Raw genomic sequence first — 21,890 nt, forward strand, 5'->3', positions numbered from 1 at the left:
CACATACCTTAAATGCGATTCGTGGACAAGAATATAAAACGGTATTCGTTTTCAGAATTCCAAAACTGGAAAAGTACATGAGTGATTTTAAATCGAATGATATTTCTTTCAATTATTTGGGCTTTCAAAGAAAGCTTATTAATTGGGCTTTCATATCCTAGATTGGGAAAGCGCTACGTGCAGAAATTCTTCACAAAAATAGGGGCGCCATGTGGGTTTCCTTGTATTACTCACACTGTTTAACATGTTAACATTGTTATATCAATGTAACGTTTCAGGTTTCGATTCTACATTCGTATTTCTTATTTGAAATTCGGATTTTTTTTTTTAAAGCAAAAGAGACAAAATTGCTACCAGATCTCTTAAAGATCACCAGTTTAGCATTTTTGGTGAAAAACAATAACATCATGGTGCAAATTACGTTTGACAGAAGTACTTTAAAGTCCATTTGTAGTTGATGCTTTCTTAATGGAATCGAGATGCGTCGGTCAAGCTTATCTTGATCAAAGGCACCATTATTTCGGGCACAAACAAAAGCCCTCGCATATAAAAGTCGTCTTTTTAAGGATGTAATCAGCTCATCTACGGGCGAATTTTTCAACAACAACAAAAAAAAAACCCTGCAAAAAACACAACCCAAAACAATAGCGTGGGAAGGAGAAAATGGATTCTCAGCAATAACGGAGTTCCTAAAACAATCGTCAAAAATAAACCTTATTCCCAGTTGCTGCAAATTGTGTAAGCAGATATTTCTGAATTATTTGCCCGGCTACGAATCTTCGAAAAATAATATTCTACCTTTAGTCGCAAGATGCTTTATTTTTTGTCGTATTTACTTCACTTTAATGTTGACAGTAAGTGAAGAATCATCCCCAGCAAAAATAAGGCACAAACGCTGAGAATGTTTCATATGTTAACATGCCATTTTGCCTTTTGCGTAATGTGCATACTAGATTGGGCAGAGGTTCCGTAAAATGCGGAATCGAGCGCGGAATTTCGTCGTTAATAAGCCATGGAATTGAGCCCAAGGTGCCCATTTGTTGTCCCCAGGCTAAAATAGTAGAGTGGCGAACTTACGTTTGTGTGGTTGACATATAGCTGTAGCTCATAGTCGACTAGAATGTCTTCGTGCTGGTTGATGTCATTTAAGGCGAGTTCCATGGACTTATCGAAGCCTATCCACGCCCCACCTGGGTTGATGGCCATGATCGGCAGCGGCGTCTTGGCGGCCCAACTCGGATCACACCAAAAACCCAGCAGGAACGTCACCAGTACACACTTTTGCTGATAACTCATTGTTTTGCGGGAGTTATCGGCTCGTGTGATTTCAAATTGAAAACGAATCTTGACTGATGGAATGAGGGAAGTGAAGTGGTTGCTCTTTGCTTTGTGAGTGGCCGCGTACGTGCTATTTATATGAAGGCGAAGAGCCGAGCCACTCTCGAAGTGCGTGCATAGATGCCAGTGTCTGTCTAGCGCGCTTTTAATATGACTTCTGCGCACAACTGTCGATGGTATGGTATGCAACACGAAGTGGAATCTAATCAAATAATGATTGTTTGGGAGACCATGCACCACACTCAGCTCTGTCAGCAAACTCGTCATGCAGAGCTTATGACGGCTCTCATCAACCAATCCGCTTGCATCCAGCCCAACGCGTGATTTTTTTTTTTGGGGGGGGGGGTATGATTTCAGATGTATTGCTTCCTCTTATCGCTCAGCTTATCTGAGTAGATAGCACCAAGCCGCACACGCTATACCCCACTGTATTTGGGTAGACCTTTGTCGGGGACTCAGACGCAGGCTTCGGGATAACATTTTCATCGATTTGTTTTCTCCAGTGTGCAAGGCAAGGACATGTTCTGTTCATGCAGTTTAAGTACCTGGCCGGAGATGTAGCTTTTGGCTGATCTCCTCGCATGATGTAATACGTCCCCTTCAACGACAGGTTTTCCCCGAAGAATTTATGGCGTTATACAATTTTTTTTGCACGAAATTTTCCAGTATCTAGTCCAGTCATCTTTTTTGAACAATGTTTCGTTTCTAAAGACAAGGTAAATGGTAAAGTGGCCGAACCTGTGTTAACAGGAGCGGAGTGCCCATCTCTCTTTCTTTAGCGATTGAACCAGACTCATATGCTGCTGTGGGGGGATCGCCACACCTCCTCCACAGCGAGTCTGTCACCTTCCCAGCATTGAATAATGCCGGTACCCATTTAACACCTATGTTGAGAGGAGTACATGTAATTGAGGTAAAGCGCCTTACTCAAGGGCACAACACCGTATGGCCACGGCGGGGCTCGAACCCACAACCTCACGATCGTGAATCATGTGCTCTACCGCTCAATCACACGTGCCCATGAAAAGACAACCTAAAACAAATCACAGTAATGAAACAATAAAATGTTCCTATAAAAACAACAGGACTTCAAGTTAAAATTTGAACCCTCTTATGACAATGAACCATTGGTTTATGTACGAGTAATTGAAATGAGCGCGGCCCATATCGCGTCTTGATAGCCGAGCAAACAAGTCTTAATAGAAACAAATTTGCCCTTTATTTTCGCCAACTCACTACTGAACTTAGCTGCAAAGTGACACACGAAGAAAAACACCACAACATGTCAGGGGCGATCTGATCGCGGGGGGGGGGGGCTGCAAAGAGGCTCTTTGCACACAAGAGACTCGTACACCAGACCATCGTCAGATGATCATACATCATGACTTTAGCTGCGGCATTAATGATCTATTATGGATCGAGCCGTTAGAAGCTTAGTCTGAGTATCACCCGTTATCCACGGAGCCAATTCTCCTGTATAAACTGGTATGTCTATATAGACACGCAGATATATGAAAGCCGCGCGGCAGCCAATCGGAGTCGACTTTACTCAATCGTGACGTCATTTCATTCCCAAATCAGGACTAAATGGTTTGATTGGTAAATTCGAATACTGTGTTTTGTAATACATTAACAACCGGGCGCGCATTCGCGTAACATGATACAGAGCGTGTGACACAGTGTTTTGTATTCATTGTCATATGACGCACAACGGGTGTATGACAGAAGACCCGATATAGAAAGCTCCCGCTGATTGGTTAAAATCTAGAGGACAAGAGGCGGTTGTCTTGCCTAATTTAAATCAGCAAATCTGCTCACCCATCATATACCATGGTATTCCTCATGGTCTATTACATCCACAGACTATCAGAAGCATAATGGACTTGTAAAATGTCACGTTATTCATGAGCGCGTTCAATCTCATCCGCCATCGCTCCCTCTATAGCTGGGTACAAAGACACAAGAATCTTATTGATGTTTGAGTCGGAGATGATTTTGTTTTTAAAAAAAAATATCGCGCTTGCCAAGGCAAAACTTGCTATTCAACTGAGATGTGGCCAGAGTAAAGAGGATCAAATTGGGAAATTAATTAGATAAGAATCAGGTAGAGGATGAAAGTCGGGGGAAAGAACTGGCGTACTAAAGCTGCCGACAATCTCAGCTAAACCGTGTTTTTTTCCTGGCGCATGGTGCAAGGCATTTTCTTGGCTCGAAACTTATCGTGAACAAAGTATGATGTGTTACATTTCCGATGTTTGCCAAAACGGTCGGCTACTTTTAATTAATTTTTTTTTTTTACTGTTTATTGTCAAGAAAAAAAGACAAAAAAGAGGATGATTTGTTTCACGTGCACTCGAGTACACAGAATGCACGGTTCAGGGAACGTCGCATCGGGCGAAGCGCAAATGGTGCATTTCTAAGAATATTAAGCACAATTTTATCTCCTTGACATCTGTACAAAGGTTTTTTTCATTTCAAGTGACCTTCACGAACGTCCTTGTCCTTCAGAATAAGCCGGGGACTTAAAGCTCAAAAATCCGCTTTCCATTTAAATCCAATTAAAGAATAACCTGTTTTGTGAGTCTATTACATTACTAACGTTTGATATCTTTATATTATCAATATAATTTAATCCACTATCAAGGACTCTTTATTGAGTCGGTAATTGACGCTTCTCCGATGTTGACGTTATTAAACTACATTAATAACAAATACATAATAGATAAATCTTTCTCAAAATACGACAATGAAAAGGTTCCTTTGTGTGTATATACCGTGGCTTTAATAAGTCTCTTTTGATTCGTTGTTCGTGTTTGCTTTTAAAAGAGCTTGCCAGAACTTACATGTTCTACAATTGTTGACTTAACGTTGCCCGTGGGCTGACTGTTCATTGTCACCGTTAATACATTCCCTAAAGAAAATAAACGTGTATTTGTGTAAGAGACTTTGCCTTGTGTGCACTTGCGGATTAAAAAAACATCTGAGCTGTAATAAAACCGTACTTTGTATTCAAGGAAAATTTCAAAATATTATTAATGGTTGTTTATTCAATGCAAAGAGTTTTTAAACATCAACAGAGATTCCGCGTATTAACGTATTAATTTCTTTCTTTTTTAAACCAGAAGGTGTGGCTGGTTCATTATTTGTAAAATGCTTTAAAATGAGCGTGCTTTTCCCGACAGATTCATTTTGTGATGGCAGTTGGTTTCTTTTGGGGGGGGGGTACTTACTAAAACAAATTAACCAAATTAACTCGCCACTATCACCAGATTGGTATCGAAAAATCGTTGGTGCCTGATTATATTTGATGTATAATTGTTTGCTTTTATACAGTTCATCGGACTGGAATAAAAACAGTTTTAGCATAAGTCTAAAACATACGTTTCATGTAGTTAATAACGAACCACACATTACATTTATTTGTATTTCCAATCTAACTTATCATGATTTTTCGTTGTAGTTTCGGACGCTAGTTATGAGGACTTGCGTTTCATGATGCAAGTTAAGTATATCTTCTCAGAAATGAAGTAAACAAAACGTGAATTACAATATTCAAACAATTCAAAGTAACGAACGTTGCCAAATATTACTGTGCGTCATTTGCATTTCGAGTTTTTTTATTAACCTGTCGCATATTTGCTCTTCTTGTTTTCTGATGCTGTGTACCGAATTACTGAGATAAAAACACAAGTGCAATGTTTTGAGATAAATCTACACGTTATTGACCAATAACATTTTGATTGACTGTTTTTTTTTCAACAAAAAATGGTGAAATAAACACAAACCAAAACAAACAGAAACAAAACCAGACGTGGGGTTACTTTATGTTATGACCAAGGTATAACTTCACATATGGCTTGAAAGATCCCGTCCAGACCTTTAATTTAAAAAAAAAGAATTGTCGAATTATCTATAATAAAAGCGGTCGTATACCTAATCCTGGTATGTCCGCACTTTGCACGGTGAAAAGCTTTTTACAACAAAGTTTGTCTCACCGTCCAGGATTTTATGGATGGTTTTAATGGACATTTAAATGTGTCATGAGATAGGACTTCAGGGCAGTAGGTAGCTTATAGGATCACATAAGACCATAAGGGGATGAGGAGAAATCCATTATATGCTCTACCGGGAGGTTTCTGACACTTAAAAGGATTAGTGTAATGCAGCAACGAAAAGCAACGACGCCAAAAGAGACCCTGGTTTCGTTTATTAGGTTCCAATGTGGCGGTCACTTGGCAAGAGCGAATAGGGGTAAAGCAACAGATTTTAAGGTACAGCAATCTTAAATTCTGGTGAACTCTCATTGTACCAATGTTCACAAGAGGGCGCCTTTGGCTATACTTTTACGGAGAAAGAAGTGTGCTACAACGGTAGATGTTTCTAGATTATACTTCTTTGTTAATTATAATTGTGGAGGTCAGATCTAATATTAACAAAGAGCCTTAGACAGAAAGACGTAGCTAAACTAGCGGCCGTACATTCACTCGTCATTAGTAAAGCATTGTTAGCTACATCAATGGTCTCATTAACCGTGATAGTTGTCAGTCATATCAGGGCATCTGCACCTGCTCGCATTCTTTCATAAGCTGAACACAGGGCCATGAATGAAAAAAAAAAATGCACGTTGCGATGTGGATGGGTGATTGTGTAAGGATATCGATATTCATTTGTACAATAATTACAAAGACTATTCCCCCTGTTGCGTATCAGGGAACAATTTCATGGAGATTTGAAATGGAAAAACAAATTCGGTTCAGCAAATTCGATGTGCTTAATTGTAGTCAAGTAGAAATAAATTGTGCAATCCTATTTGAAGCATTTGTTTCTGTGCTACTACGCCCCGTAAAATTGGACCCAGGTGGACTGAAGCGCCGAGATGACTAATTCGGAGGAAGTGCGGAAGAAAAACATTCGTGTCCTAACATCATTATTAGGTTTTGGGAAAAAAAATATTGTTAGGCCTACTGCGAGTAGGAATTCCTTTCATAAGATATTTGATACATAACGAGCATCAGCTGCAGCAGCTGAGGTCGGGTAACGAATTGTGAATAATCACGGAAGTAAGGAAGTAAGTAATAAGGAAGTAAAGGCGGTGATTATTTTTTTTTTTACCTTCCTAATTGATGGAGAGTAGACCGGATTTGTTCTCTAATCACCTAAGTGTCATCTTATAAATAAATAAAAAAGACCTTGTTATACTTTTCACGTCGGAGGACTTAGAAAAATGAGCATCCTGTCATAAACAAGGACCTTAGCCATCGTGCCCTGCCAATGGGCCACCGCATGTTGTGCTTTTAATGACCGCCCAGTTCATCATGGCTGATACCCCTTATTTCCTGTACCAAAATCCGCTGTCAAATCCATTGTTATCTTTGCCCACTGATGCCATCCACCTTGTCCGAGGCAGTGTTTATCTACATTTGTTAACCAAGATCACATTTATAGATTTTTTGGTGTAAGCCATGCATACTTTTAATGTCAGGTGTTTTTTTTTTTTTTTTTTTTTTACAATAACCTCTCTCCATGCTTCTGTAGTTGTGATGTGCACTGTACCACTGTACTGAACACCTAATATTGTCAAAAAGAATCGTGATGTGACATCAAAGTTGCCTACACAAATTTCACATCTAACATTAAAATACAGCCCCATCCCATACATTTGGTATGCAAGATTCCTAATACACTCAATGAAAACTGTCCCATCTGAAAGTATGGGCTCCGTGCGCCAACAAGAGGGCGCCCTTTTACTTAGCAACGACGTCAATCAGCTGGTTGACGCGCACCGTTCCTTGTGTGTGACGCATGTACAAACCTTTCTTTTGTTTGTAAACCATTGATCTCCATACACAGTCTGTGTATATGGAGATCAATGTTGTAAACATTGATGCCATTTTATACGGACTGCCGCAAGCGCATAAATTGAAGCCAGGGTTGACCATTATTTTTCCAGAAAACATCCTCCAACGCCTTCAAAACATAGTCAAAAGGCATGTGTAGAAATTATGTTGTATGTTTGTTGACAATGTTGTATTTCCAACAATCAAATAATATTTGGGTTATCTGTAATAACTCTTCTTCATTTTTGCAGTGTTGGACCTTCCGTGGTTGTGCAACCCGTGGTTGGCAAAAATACAGTTTGCCAACCAAGCGTATAAAGGTCTACATCAAGGGATTTCGCAGTGATACGGCCGCGCGGATCGCGGCAAAATTGCAGTCAGGCAAGATGGCGCCGGTCGGTCACCCCCAAATGTACTTTCTTTGTCGGTGACGGGGTACTTGTGAATGGAGCGGATAACTAATCCACTTACTTCTGCCAGTCGGGCCAGACAATTTGTCACCCCAACAGGCAATTTCATACTTCACGCGAAAGCGAAGCGAAATTCCTGACGTCAACAATACGTTCGAAGCGCGTTCACCATTGTTGACGACATGAATTTCGCTTCGCTTTTGCTTTCGCGTGAAGTATGAACCGGGCTTTATGTAGCCTTGTTCAATGCGGTCTCTCGGCTTTTTGTCGAAGGGAGATAATCGGGCCCTGCACCCACAATCAACGCGGCTACGTGCGTGTACCACCGACCCTTGTCCGTGCGTGTACCGTACCACCGACCCTTGTCCGTACGAACGGTTTGGTACTAACACAACCAGCAAGCACAAACACGTGAGTACGGACTGTACGCATGGTGTAATAAGGCAGTAAATGTAGGCCTACTATGTTCGGCGTGTGGGTGTACGTACCCCCACACGTACGTGTGGGGGATATACGCGCCTTACGCGGACTAGCTCATGCATGTACATGTACATGTACATGTACATGTACAGTACTGTGTACGTGTGTGCATGGCTGTTGTACGAGTACGTGTGTGATGTACATGTACATGTACGTGCGTACGTACATGTACAAGCATAGGCTTGCTGTATGGTACAAGTTGCTTTCTCACTAGCAGCGTACGGGCATCGATATGTGCACGCAATTATGCCTTGCCAAGTTGATTAGGAATTTTCTTATCGGCGATTTTTTTTATCGGCGAATCGATAAGCCCAACGCCTTGGTCAAGGCTAGGCTTTATGCAGCTAACTGCTTGACCACCACATAACGTTAGTGGCAAAACATGGACCTCAGACGTTTTCAGTACTGAATCTAGTAATCTGAGGCTTGTTGTCAATGTCCATCAGTTGATGAACACGTTTCTATGGAATATACTCAGTCCATGTTGTTTAGTGCAGTTCGAGTACGTTGCCGCATTCACGTGCACCGATATAAGTCGGGGTTTATCTGTACCCATGAATGTGTTTTACAAATAATGAACATTTACCATTGAATGAAAAACGAATTTTTATTTCAATTTATACTGCTTAACTCCAACTCCCCACATCATAGGTCTACTTTGCTCCGCGTGATTTTGAAACATCCTGCTACTATTGCATGTAAAGGTAAAATGATACGTAGATTATAATTCCTCTTTCGTGGAGGTTGAAGAAAGGTTAACACTCACAACTTATTTTTTTGGAATGCTAATACTTCATATCTGGGAACAAGATGGTGGAGGCTTTGACTACACATGCGTAGTCGGAATTAAGAACCGACCTATATAGTCCATAATCTAATACAAATAAGCTTTATTGTCTTTGCATAAGTCCAATTAAACTTGATAACCGAGCTCTTACCCTTTCAACCTTTGGTATCTCAGATCGTTTTGTTTTGTTTCATTTCTTGTTGTTGCAGCTGTATCCATTTATTTCCGCCATTTACATTTTGTCATAACGAAAACAAATTAATGCCTGATTTTTATCAGGAGTGCAAGCACTAATGGTCTGGGAAAAAGACAGAACTTTGAGTCCCATGACCAATCCATCCGGTCTGTCGACTTCCAGATCTTGTGTTTTTCACACCAAGAAGTATTACACAGAATGACACAAAGTGGGTTTCATGCCATGAAGTATTACACTGACAAATTTTGTGTAAAAATCAATTCCTTTGAAGCAATTGGAATTGATGAGATACCCCATTTGTTTTATTTTGAATGAGGAGGGACTTTCTGTCGATATTTCCAATGTCCCGCGCTGTTCCTGGCAACTGAGGGCGCTGTCGCTGTGCTGTACTTCAGGCACATACTCTACAGTCTAATTACAGCAACATGCTCTGTTAATTTAATAATCATGTAGAAAGGTTGCTGGACTGATTGCCATGTACCTGATCTACAAAAACCAAAACAAATTTAAAATATCAAGTTTACTGCGGCAAACCCCTCAAACCAATGGAAATTGTTGATACATAAACTTTTGCTTAGAGAGACATGTAAAGTGTCTATCACCCATGCTCGAAAGCGAGGCTAGACAGCGTCCTCATAATAGCTGCCAACAGACCGATCCAGTAAGATTCCCCCACTGCGCACGTGCTCCTTTCCAATGCCACACTACGTGTTCCAGCGGCGCGCGTCATACCCGCGTGCGCGCATGTAGGACTTTAGTGCACGCATGTCGGACATAAATCACAGCTGTGATTGGTCAGAACATTATGGGGCGGGGCTAACTGGGTTGGTCTATTTATTGCAATCCTTTGTTGTCCACCATAGCTTTTGTTCATAGTTCACGCCTAGAAAGGACTAGATTTCAGTCATTTCCAAACGATTCCAGAAACACATGGAAATAATCACGCTTCGCGCACCACACCCAAAACAATTTTTATACGTTTTGCGACCTCAGTAGACGAGACCAGGAAAGGATGACAAATATGTCAAATCAACACACTAACAAAGATTGATCTTGCGTTTTATAACTTTAATATTGATCTTATTTTTTCTGTGGTATGTTCAATCACTCTGAAAATAATATTTGCTATCACTCTGGCAATTACATTTGCTATATTTAATTTTTCTTATAACAGTACCCAAATTGAGCAGTTGATATCTCAGTCAGATAATAATGTGAGTTTGTTCCGTGAGGGTGCGTTTTCAAAATCATCATTTTTACCACATTTTTTCTTCTAATTTGAGGATTTGAGGATTTGTTTTGAAAGGGAATTAAAGTCCGAGTTTCATTATGTTCGAATTAAGTTCTTTTTTTTCCTTTAATTTTGTATTTTTGGGAAGGTTTTTAAGTGAAGTGAAGTCCAAACGTCTTAGCGTACACCCCATTCACGAAGTCGTTAGGTAAAAAAATTCACCTCCGGCCCCCGATCCTGCAAAGACCCTAAACACCCGGTCCTGAAGTGTTTATACCCGTTCTATGGCAGCAGTATACTTTAATAAAACACAAAGCCAACTATGCTAAGAAGCTAACTATGTGTAGTTGAGATAAATGGAACATTGGTAAATATATTAACTCTTTAATCAGGTAGAAATTTTAACAAACCCGACCTAATGTCAGTGCACTAATTTGTACGGTACATTGTACCGCACTAAACCATCAACAGGGACCGACAGGCCCGGATTAAGTATTTCGTAGGCCCTAGGCACCAGTGTTCCGGAGAATGGAGAAGGAAGGGGAAAGGAAGAGGGAATAAGAACAAAGTGGAGAGTGTAAAAATTAAACACTGCTGCTCAAAACTCCGCGAAGCTAAAATCCTGTTCTGCAACCTATGTCAAAAGAGTGTACATTCTGTCATGTCGAAACAAGCTGCCGCGCGAAGTCGCTGGAACATATACGGGTGTTGACAGCTACAGCTGTGCATATAAAAATAAAAATAAAACAAAATTCCAGGATTTAAAGAACCCCCTTGCAGTCTGGGATCAGGGAACAGGCCTAAACGAGGAATGCGCAAAGGTACAGAGCATGTACATGCAGTTTTGCGACAATGAAATAAAAACATTATTGTTGGATTGAATTTTGTATTTTCGAGCAATTTTAAAAATTAATTTCGAACTATTACAGTACAAGCTCTCAATATAACAATTTAATCATTCTTGCAATTGTCCTCCGATAGAAAAGAAAGAAAATAAAACAAAAAGTTATGTGGCGATGGCCAAGTCTTCAGGAGTCGGACTTATGACCCTAACTCAATGAGCCCCTTACCGACTTCCATATAGAACTCTTCTGGGACTCGGTACCCGGCCCACCACACCTCCTTCCCTGTCCATCCATGTAACTCGAAAGTCAGGCACCATAAAGGGAGGAAACGAGGTGGCACCCTAAGCCTTGCTGCCGAGTCAGCAAAAGAACCCCGTACCTATACGCAGATGCCAACCTGGACTTCGCAGACAGTCCCAACTTGTGAGTCAGCTTACCGACCGACCGAGCTAACTGCTGTTGGTAAATGACGACAGGAAATTAATACTCTTAAAAGACCGAACCGCGGGCATCGAAAACCAAAAAACGACACCAAGCGGGTTCGAACCCCTAACCCCTGGGTCCGCTGTCAGACAGCTTAACAACTAGGCTGTTTCAGTAGGCGCTTTTCTCTTTGCGTTTAAAACATGATCGTTATTTCCAACGTGGGAGAGTTACTTTGTGTTTCACAGCTGCACGAAAGATGCGTCAGCATCGCGCTATACACATGAATGCTGTTACGTAACTCTTTTCTACAATCATTCTTATGTACTGAGAAGTTGACTATTCAGAGTCACTCGTCCTTATTCTGTCTCATCAATTATTGTTTCGCGTCGCGCGTCTTTCGGCCGGCACTGACATGTCGCGCTGATTGAGAGAAATTCTAGCAAGTTTCCCCTACCTCATTATATTGATATCAAACTACTGACCTGTTTACAAATAGTTACGAGGGATTTTTTTTGTCTGACTCTAATTCATCTCCTTTAGCTAGCTTGGGAAAATTCATGTTTTCTTGTACTTACGCTAAGTCTAAGGAATGATGCCATTATAATACAATGTCACATTAACGTCAGCCGGTGGCATGATTAATCGTGACCATGCAATGACGGCCAGTGGTGTAAATCTGTGCCGGCAAGTGGGTGGGGGTGGGGGGGGGTGGGGTGGGGTGGGGAATTACCGAAATCCTTAAATTCGGGCGATTCACATTGCAGTGCGCCACCAAGAGTTTGCCATGGAGAGTCAGCTTTTGAAATTATGGTCGACAAAACAAGGCCCATTTGAATGAGTATCATTAAACAGCTTTAGCCAAGTGGTTATAAATTTGGGTATAGCGTTCTGCCGCCTGACTGAAAACACCGTATTGATACAAAGAAAAGAAAAAGGCAAATCTATACTCGAATAATACGCTTACGAAACTACTGGCCGGAAAAAAACTAACGATTTCAAATGTCCGGCTCTGCGAATTATTTTTGTCGTCCATCTCCCACTATGCACTAGGAAAATGAACTCTCCGTGTCAAACTCTTGGTGGCACATGACACGCCCGAATTGCCAAGCCGTGGACATCCGAAGGGGGGGGGGGACTGGACACCACATTATGCTTGGACGCTCTTTATCAATTATGTATACTCGCGCTTACATTTCTAAAAGCTTTTGTTCTTTGTTTCTCCACACTTTCCATTGCTATTGAATACATTTTACAGTTGCTGGGACGTTCGAAAAATACCTCAAAATCCTCATTTAATTTCTCATTACAAAAAAAGCTGGGGATAATTCAATGGCCCATCCCTCGGTCAAAAAATGTGGGGGTATATAAATCTCGGACCATTTCGCACTAATTCAATAGCGCGTATGCAACATAATGCATTATTCACTGGCTTTTGCACAGCTGACGCAGTATCAACATGTTAAAGGGGCTTGTTTAACAATAAATCTTTATGACTATCGATTCTTTCCATTGAAGCTGTCTTGGAGGTTTTTTGTTTTTTGTTGCACACGAAAATGTAGGCCTACCAGGAGGCCTCTTTTGCATTCATTATTGCTCAAATGAAATGAATAAAACACCTCAAAAGTGGATGCTGCTGCAAAGGGTCTACACGTAGTGCACATTAAAGGACGACACTTTTTTCAGCGCATATGCCTAACATATACGTAGTAGTAACATATACGCATATGCCTAACATATACGTAGTGCCTAACATATACGTAGTGTACACAGAGCAAAATTACCATTCGTGCACATGAATACTTAATTAGCCATAATTCCTAAACCCTTTGACCTACAGTCATGAAATGTCATGTGTTCATGAAGAGTTGTTTTATGCAAGTACCGAGTTTCAACATTTTCGTCACTCCATGGCTGAGATCTTGGGGGGGGGGCGGAATCTGCCCCCCCCCCCCCCCCCCCCCCCCCCCCCCCGTGAGAGATGGTCAAAATAACCCGGCCCTTTTAGGGTTAAAGTTCAACAATGAACTTCACCGACGTATTTTTGTACACACCATACCCAGTGGTGCTCCGAGTGATTGTGAGAAAAACGTACTTGGTTGAGAATCGAACCTATGATAATCCTGCGTACTAGTCGAACCTATGATAATCCTGCGTACTAGTTCAGTCGCCTTTTTCAGTTGGTTTGCGGGTTTTCCCAAACGACATCTGGATTAGGTCTATATGGTTGTTGAGTGCCCTCTGCGATACATTTATGATATGTACATACGCAGGTATAAATGCCACGAATTTCCAGGACTTGTCGGGCATTTCGATAGCTCAGTTTGACAGCTAGATTGCGATTTGTACCGCGAGAAACCCTCGACGTTTTAAAGGTGAACGCAAGGTCAATTAAGCATGTTACTACATGCGAAAGAATTTTAAGCTTCACGTGTTGCTGTGGGCTTCGGCGTATTGTCAAATGATTAAAGGAGGTCAAACAAAGGTTTGGGAATCTTCTACATTGGATACAGATGTCCAAGTTGACAAAATCCAACCACTCTAACCTAAACTTGAACCTTATCCGGTATAAATCACCTCATTAAAATGATTGCGACGGTTAATGACTCAGAGAATTTACTTTAATTCTAATAAGTATTAATTATTTCATTTGATGGTGAGAAAAAATGCATGCACATAATTCTTATTCCTTCTGGCTTTGCATCGCCAGTCAGCCGAGTCCCGAAAATGAAACATTTTACTGGGGCTGAGTACCACAAGGTTTGGAGCTTGCCCAGCAAAAAAAAAAAGATATCTAAAAGCATGCAATTAAGCTTTATTTCGCATTATTTGTCGCTTTGAACTTATGTTTCAACTTTCGTTTCATTGGCCATGGGGAAAAAATTCCAATTTCGGTTCAGTATTGAATGGGAACCCAACTGATCCCATCTGTCTGAAAACAGTCAGCATGTCTGTTCAGGATTCGACATTTCATATCATCCTCCACGCTTCTTTCCCTTCTTAAGCTTGGTTTTACCAGCGGTAAGATACTTGTGAAGGAGAAACAACATATATTACCAATCGAAATTCCATTTTGATAATGTGCATACACTGTTATGATGCTGCTGGATACGGACATTTCCCAGGTTGAATAGGAAGATGACAAAAGTGTATTTCAGAAATCCTAAAAGGGATTTATTCCACACTTCCTTCTTGGTTCCGATTTCATGTCTTCCTGTTTGACGTTGCACATGTCCAGTCAATGTCAATGGAATCTTGTTCGGTGAGATTTTCAGAGAGACTTCATAGGGTTTGCCATTGGGATCCCTAAGCAAAAATCAGCTGGTAACCGGTCGCAAACAGTATAATTTGCATAACATTTTGGATGGTATCCTTTCTGCCAAGCAAATATGCTTTGTAAATTCCGATGTCGGAACCAAATGAAAAGACTCTCACCATTTGCTTAACATCACACACTATGATACCCCTGTTTCAAAACATCTATAAGTTAGCTGGAATTGCCAAAGTAAGGACCTAAACATCAGGAGAGGCCGGAACAGAGACGAATCCAAGGTTTGCAAACACCCAACTAATGTGATTCCATGATTGCCCAAAACTTGTATCTAGACCCCATTCTCGAACGGGACCTCGTGCAGTTGGGATTTCCTTCCACGTTGCGCATGAGAACTTCGTACTCTTAATGAACCTTAATTAACCGAGTCACCCGAATGATTATACTTAGTTTATCGAGTCCCAGTATCAAACACAGGTGTTTTGATTCCCTCCCATTGAAAATGTGTTTTGAGGAATTCAATAAAAGAAGCATGGTTCTTAATCTTTCTTCAGCACCTCCAGAGACAGCAACCAACAATCAACCATGCAGCTTTACCTCATTCTTGTTCTCAGCCTTATTGGCTTCGGTAAGTATGCCTATAGCTCGCTGAATTGTTTCATCCAAAATTTAAACTTTTTTCAAACCATTTACTAGTTTTTATTGTTCGGAACTTGTTGAAACCGGTTCATTGTTATGTTCCACTCTGGTATTTTTTGTATTAGTGTGTTGCCAGTAATTAGCATCACACAATCATGAAGTGTTTGAGACAAATTTCATTCAAAATACCCCTCATAGAAACAAACACACACATTGACACATTGTCCTTTCTAGATGCTTTTTCATATTACCCTTTTTAATTTGTATGTTTCTTTTTCCCCTCTTTTCCCACCTGGCTTTCAATGGATGCAGTCAGCGGTAAGTCAAACTTTGATTCCAAAAGTTATATTGGCACATAGAACCGAACCGGAGAAAATGTGCTCGGGTTTAACAACCCAACAATCCCCAATCTATCATGCAAGTCCGACTGTTGTGTTCTCAACACTTTTTTGAAATTTTGTTTCAGTTAATTTATTCCGAACCCCTGTGGCACTTTGCTTGATTTCACAAGAAATGTGCAAGATTTCCCCCTCCTGTATCGACCCTATGACTATCTAAATTTCAATTTTCATTTAAAGAGCAAAACATGAGCCCGTTTGTTTGTCAGTTGACAGTGTCTGTGTTTTCAGAAGCCATCAATCCAAGCACCTGTCACGTTACAATTAAGTGTCTACCATAAACACAGAGATGCGTTCACCAACGCTAACAACGCAGTCGTAACGTTTCGCGTTCCATCTGTAAACATCAAACGCATGGGGTCTCGTTCAAAAAAGTTGTTAGCGTTAAAGTGAAACGCAACCCTGAAAAGTCAGCAACTAGAAATCGCTAAAGTTTTACGTTGCTTTTTACTTGAAATGACCATGCATGACCTTTTCACTTCAAGCTGCTGACATCAACTGTGATGACGATCCCTGCCAAAATGGCGGCACCTGCAAGACGTTCCTATTTAAATCCTACTGTTCCTGCCCATTGGGTATCCATGGTGACCGCTGTGAAATCAGTAAGTATAAAAAATGTGTAACATTGTATTCTTTACGAAGTTGGAGATTTGACTTCCCTTAACCTGCGATGGAGTACGGGAAACTTTTGTTGAAAACTGTGGTAAACGTTATACACTCAGGTAATATTCTGTAACATGTTTTTTAACAACATTCAAATTTTCACTAAGAATTGGGAACTAAACAATTCAATTTTTATGCCATTGCCCCATTTTATAAGCTGGCACGATCTTTATCGCTGTTGCCTGCAGACATCTACTTTGAAGTTCGGAGAGAGTATAAATAACATTAAATTTGAATGAAGTTGGTTTTAAATCTGTATAAAATTTGGATCAGTGACGAGACATATGTTGCCAAATTTTGACAAGTGCTTTATTGCCTCTAGTTTGGTTTCTTTGGGTAAAAAATACAATGCAGATATACATTGTTATGTGCAGTTGTAGATTTCTTTCTCAGAAATTAACAAATATATTCATTTCTTTACAGACGCATGCGTAGACGCGGGAGATCCTTGTCAGAACGGCGGGACTTGCAACAACAACATTCTGTCTCAAGGGTACACGTGCCTGTGCCCGTTTGGCACCAACGGCCAACACTGTGAAAACGGTAACAAAATAAATTGCGATTATTATTAAATTTGTCTGTCCTCAATGTGCATTCAATGTAGTCCTGAACTTTCTTATAACGCGCATTGTTCTAATTCTGCCAGAAGGTTCAATCTAGTTGTCTTACGATGAGTAAGAGCGTCGATATTGAAGGACATTAGACGCCATCGCCTCGCAAGCTGATATATATACACACACGCTTACAGTACACTGGCATAGAAGTAGGGTACTTCCTTTGTTCTCGTGTACTAACATTTTGCAATGTCGCACACTAATTTCAAAATGCTCTTATTTTAACCAGAATTAATTTCCTGGGCTGAAATTCGGACTTAATATCCCTTTTCTAAAATTCTTCCATTTTGACGGATCAACCCACCTTGGAAGTTCCTAGTTTTTGAGTAAAATCCACATATCTATTTCGAGAAAAACTTGTGGGGTACCAAAACGGTACCCCGCAAGTCGGTGGGCATTCCTTGTGGGGTACCTCCCATACATTGTTCCGGTACCCCATAAGGCAGTGTTTATACGTTCACGTAGATTATACAAGCGACGAGCGCGTGAGCCAGTGAATCCCTCATTGTCAAGTATGATTGCACTTAGCTTCATAGTAGCTTGCGCACGGAGTAGGTTGTGAGTTTTAATCACCCAAACTTTTTTTCTGAAATTAGATTGCTTTGAGTTTGAATGCCTTTGATTGAATTATTATTTTGCTCTATAGTTCCGTGTCAGGGTGATCCCTGTGAGAACGGTGGAACTTGCTACCCGAGCCTCTTTGATAACACCTTCACCTGCAGCTGCACCAACGAATACTACGGGGACACCTGCAGCACTCGTAAGTATCCTTTATCCCGTGGTTGGAGCCTTCTTCGACACTTGGCGGCAGCAGACAACCTATCTTTTGTTTCATTGTTACCGACTGCTTTTCTTTTTCAAATACCTCTCCAGCGTTACATGAGTTTGTGGAAATGGCAATAAAGTCAATTTTGAAAAGAGTTGCACGCGGTTGAACACGAACATCGATCTCAGTTTAGACCGAACAATCAACACATGGTGGCATTAACAAGAATTAAGCTCGTACATTTAAATGCCGGCAACATAGCGAATTACTGGGATAGATCGTACAATCGCTTCCAACTTTAAAATGGTACAATATGTATGTCCTTGTCAGGTACCATTGGTCAAAGGACAGTACTGTTGTTGATGTCCAATGTATAAGTTCTTGAATCAAAGTGATGAAAATGCCTTTGATATTTACAGAGCGTTGTTAAAGAAGCCTCAGACATTTTTTTTAGATGTTATGTTTTTAACATGACCAAATATAATAGCACCCTTTTACCATGTCCGCAATTACCTCAAAAGGCTAACAACTGACTGCTATGTGACCCGAATTAAAGCCAAATCTGTATACCTAGTTTTCCCAACTATCCAATTTTTATGTTCTGACTCGTTCCTTTTTTCAGGTAATGATTATTGCGATGCTGCCCCTTGCCAGAACGGCGGATCTTGTTATGTTTATGGAGACCAGCAAGCGTGCGTCTGCCCTGACGCGATCAACGGTGATACCTGCCAATACGGTAAGAAGGGAAAACATGAAATTGGTTTTCTCAGAATCGACATCTCCAAAGTTTAATAATAGTTTCGCTGTCCGATCCGACTTGTGAGCGATTGCATGTGGGTTGGAACCCTGACGGGGAACATGGTGCTCCGTCCTCGTGTTCTTAGGCAAGACACTTTATTACAATTATCTCTCTCCATCCAAAGTCTGTGAGTGTGAAGACCTCATTGTGTGCTGATCTCGAACTGGTGTGGAAAACTTGTCTCACGGCCTGATGAACAGGGGTATTAATTGTAAAGTGCTGGGAGACTATGGTATATTACCCCCCCCCCCCCCAAAAAAAATGTTAAAATTGTGCTTTTTGGGCTTTTGACGATTCGCTTCAGACCCTTGCGGTCCCAAGCCGTGCCAGAACGACGGCAAATGTGTGCCGGGACAAGACGGCGCTCACACCTGCCTCTGCCCGCTAGGCTTCCACGGTGACGACTGTGAAGTCGGTAAATATCCATGAATATGCCCTTCTTAAATTATTGAAACTTGAATTTGAACACCAAACACGGTCATTCATGATAGTTCTGTAAATACAAACTAGTCATGCTACCTTTTTACCCGCTGTTTTAGCTTCAATTGACAAGCATTACTAGTGTTTTTTTTATGTTGTAATTTTTAAAATAAGAAATCTTTGTAATGTGCTTATTGTACCCGAAACATTCTAGATGTACACCATGAACATCTTTGTACTACGTTTCTCTTCTTCTTACAAATCATTTATATAAAGATCCTTGCAGTAATTCACCATGCCAGAACGGCGGAACTTGTTCCCGTAACATCTTTAGCGATGGCTTCGTTTGCGACTGCACCAAGGAATACTACGGCGACACATGCCAAACCCGTAAATATACTTTGTCGTTCATGGTGTTTATATTTCAGTGGTTAACTTTCTCAGCTATTGTGCATGATTCCAAGTTTTCTAACCTAATTTTTGTTTTGGTTGGTCTAGAGTCCTCTTTGTACGTCACTGACTGAGCCACTGTTACTTGTGAACTGCCAGTTTAGCTGGTTGACGAGGATACTCGGGCAGTGCTATGTTATGGTATTACCCTGTAATGAACTCAAGTCGGCCCAAAATTTGTACACGCCAGATGCATGGGAGGGTTTTCGGTGAATATAGCCGCTCTGTATCAATTAATTAGAATTCGGTGCACTCTGCAGGAGAAGTTTCACTAGATTTGCCTCGTCTTGTTCAATCCAAATATCCACCACATTGCAGAAGAATAAGCTATTTCAAAAGGGGAAAATATGGGCCATAAGCATGCCAGTCAGCGTAAACTAGAGGGAGGGGGGATTGCAACTCCCCATTCTGCCGCTGACCAATGTTATGAAACTAGTAAAATGGGGCCAAAATCATAAATGCAATGTTATCTTTTCTAAATTCATTCTTGAATTGCCTTAGAATGCCAGAGAAATCATCGTAGACTTTCCAGGAGCATGAAACACGGACCCCAGTGGCAGGGTGTGATTTCGACAAGCTCAAGACTCATCCCTTCCCCTTTTCATATCCCAAAAGCTATAGATCCACCCCATACGCATACACACGTCGACCAACTTAAAAACTCATCATTTCTCTAAATGATTGACGACAATTAGCCGTATTGTAAGAAGGTCAAAAAGTAAGCAGTGAGACTTTTTTGGTTTTTTTTTTCAGGCAACAACAAGTGCGACAACAGCCCTTGCCAAAACGGCGGAACTTGCGAGGTGTTTGGGGAGTCCCAGTTCTGCGTGTGCCCGGCGAATGTCAACGGCCAAAGCTGCGAATACAGTGAGTAAAAAAAAAATAGGAATAACTAAAAACTAAAAGTTTCAGATATCTTTTCGTGCGATACATCATACAATGTGGTCGCTACGAGTGAAAAACGTTGGTGAAGATATAACAGGCGGGGTTTTTTTCTACCTGACTTTACCCTGACGTTATTGGTCAATTTTAGTACTATTTTCCCCCTTTTTAGAAGAATTTGTCCCAAATTGTAGGCAGCTGATATACCTGGGCAACATGTTGAGCAACGATTACCAAGCTGTCATAAGGGGGCGGGTGTAATAAGGGTGGATCAGCACGAGCACATGGCTTTTTGAAGTGGAAGATTAATAGACAAAAAAATGGCTGTAAAATTGTTGTCATCTATCCATTTTAAAAATGGTATTGGGTGTTTTGGGAATTTTAGTCAGCACCGTATCTAATCCCTGATTGCGGCCACACAGATCCTTGTGCCAAGTTGCCGTGTGGGACTGGTACATGCTTCGCAGCCTACCAGGACGAGTACCTGTGTAACTGCCTGGACGGACACATCGGCAAGTGCTGCGGCGGGTGAGTACAGAATGGTTTGAGTTTATCGTAGTCTTGGTTCCAATACTGGATTTGGTATTTTGTTCCCCTATATAACAGCCGGTCCAAGGCAAGCGTAGCCAAGCTGCCACGGTGGTAGAGGGCGCTAGCACAATACAAATGAATCAAATTCAGTCATGGGAATTTTCTTGCAATCAGACCAGAGAAATATCGAGCATACCTCGCGCGCGCTTATTAGCTGGATTGTAATATCATTGCGTCAGTGAAGGGTAACATTTACTATTTCAAATAGGGGCCTATGTTTAAGTTTATGTAGATCTAAACACGTTAATTTATTATGTATTTTTGTTCTGGTTTCAGGCATGATGCACCCGCACCCGTACCAGGGCAATAGCCACAGTAAAATTTACATCGTGACGCACGGTTCTTGGTGTACAGTCAAGCCCCAATTACAGAACAAATGCAGGACTAATGTTACAAGCTATTTAGTTGCGTAGACAAATTCAGTGTAGTTGCTGAGCTTCAATCCCAATTATTTGTCCCGATATCAATAGCTCAAGACTTAATCAGTTAAGCAGCTGCTCAATTTGTCTAAGCTGATCAAAACAATCGTACAGTGTTTTTTCCTCTCGAAAGTTATCAGAATACCGGGTTCTATCTTAAATTACCCGCTGAATCTCCTTGTTGTTTAACGAGTATGATCGGAGGTGAAACTGAACAATTTTAAAGGATTTCAAGTCACGATCTTATATTTTAAATGTACTTCATGACAAAACAACAATTTGTTGAAGTCGTCGGGTGCCCGGCAGAAGGGCATATGAGCGTTCTGATGCAAAAATCATTTTCAAGAAAATTGCATTGAAAGGTTCCTTTGTTCCCTCGCGCGCATTTTGTATCCAATGTTCTCCCACACGTAATATAAATCGTACGAATT

At 40.9% G+C, this 21,890-nt stretch overlaps 3 protein-coding genes across 3 annotated transcripts in view; 2 read left to right on the top strand and 1 right to left on the bottom strand.

The window, feature by feature from the left end:
• Positions 1–1,535, bottom strand: part of LOC119723139 (gamma-aminobutyric acid type B receptor subunit 2-like) — a 38,801-nt gene extending 37,266 nt beyond the window's left edge. Inside the window, exon 1 of the mRNA XM_038193688.1 lies at positions 1,078–1,535. Coding sequence (XP_038049616.1) covers positions 1,078–1,296 — 219 coding nt within the window. The 5' untranslated portion in view covers positions 1,297–1,535. The remainder of the gene's footprint in view (positions 1–1,077) is intronic.
• A 13,868-nt stretch (positions 1,536–15,403) lies between these two features.
• On the top strand, positions 15,404–19,126 carry LOC119723259 (delta-like protein 4). The gene is made up of 6 exons (XM_038193823.1): positions 15,404–15,446; positions 16,341–16,457; positions 16,942–17,061; positions 17,779–17,892; positions 18,521–18,634; positions 19,002–19,126. The coding sequence occupies exons 1-6, from the start codon at positions 15,404–15,406 to the stop codon at positions 19,124–19,126; spliced, it is 633 nt and encodes a 210-aa protein (XP_038049751.1).
• On the top strand, positions 19,025–21,734 carry LOC119722582. The gene is made up of 5 exons (XM_038192762.1): positions 19,025–19,112; positions 19,394–19,507; positions 20,321–20,434; positions 20,872–20,977; positions 21,317–21,734. The coding sequence occupies exons 2-5, from the start codon at positions 19,454–19,456 to the stop codon at positions 21,451–21,453; spliced, it is 411 nt and encodes a 136-aa protein (XP_038048690.1). The 5' UTR covers positions 19,025–19,112; positions 19,394–19,453; the 3' UTR covers positions 21,454–21,734.
• The last annotated feature ends 156 nt before the right edge of the window (positions 21,735–21,890 follow it).

The sequence above is a fragment of the Patiria miniata genome, unplaced genomic scaffold, assembly GCF_015706575.1.
Source record: "Patiria miniata isolate m_02_andy unplaced genomic scaffold, ASM1570657v1 HiC_scaffold_16, whole genome shotgun sequence".
Taxonomy (NCBI): Eukaryota; Metazoa; Echinodermata; class Asteroidea; order Valvatida; family Asterinidae; genus Patiria; species Patiria miniata.

Excerpts from the sequence above, each read along its gene's own strand:
- LOC119723259 (XM_038193823.1), top strand. The coding sequence starts at position 15,404 with ATGCAGCTTTACCTCATTCTTGTTCTCAGCCTTATTGGCTTCG. Across the intron at positions 16,458-16,941 it reads TGGTGACCGCTGTGAAATCA|ACGCATGCGTAGACGCGGGA; the intron begins GTAAGTATAAAA and ends ATTTCTTTACAG. Across the intron at positions 18,635-19,001 it reads CGGTGATACCTGCCAATACG|ACCCTTGCGGTCCCAAGCCG; the intron begins GTAAGAAGGGAA and ends GATTCGCTTCAG.
- LOC119722582 (XM_038192762.1), top strand. The coding sequence starts at position 19,454 with ATGGCTTCGTTTGCGACTGCACCAAGGAATACTACGGCGACACATGCC. Across the intron at positions 19,508-20,320 it reads CGGCGACACATGCCAAACCC|GCAACAACAAGTGCGACAAC; the intron begins GTAAATATACTT and ends TTTTTTTTTCAG. Across the intron at positions 20,978-21,316 it reads ATCGGCAAGTGCTGCGGCGG|GCATGATGCACCCGCACCCG; the intron begins GTGAGTACAGAA and ends TTCTGGTTTCAG.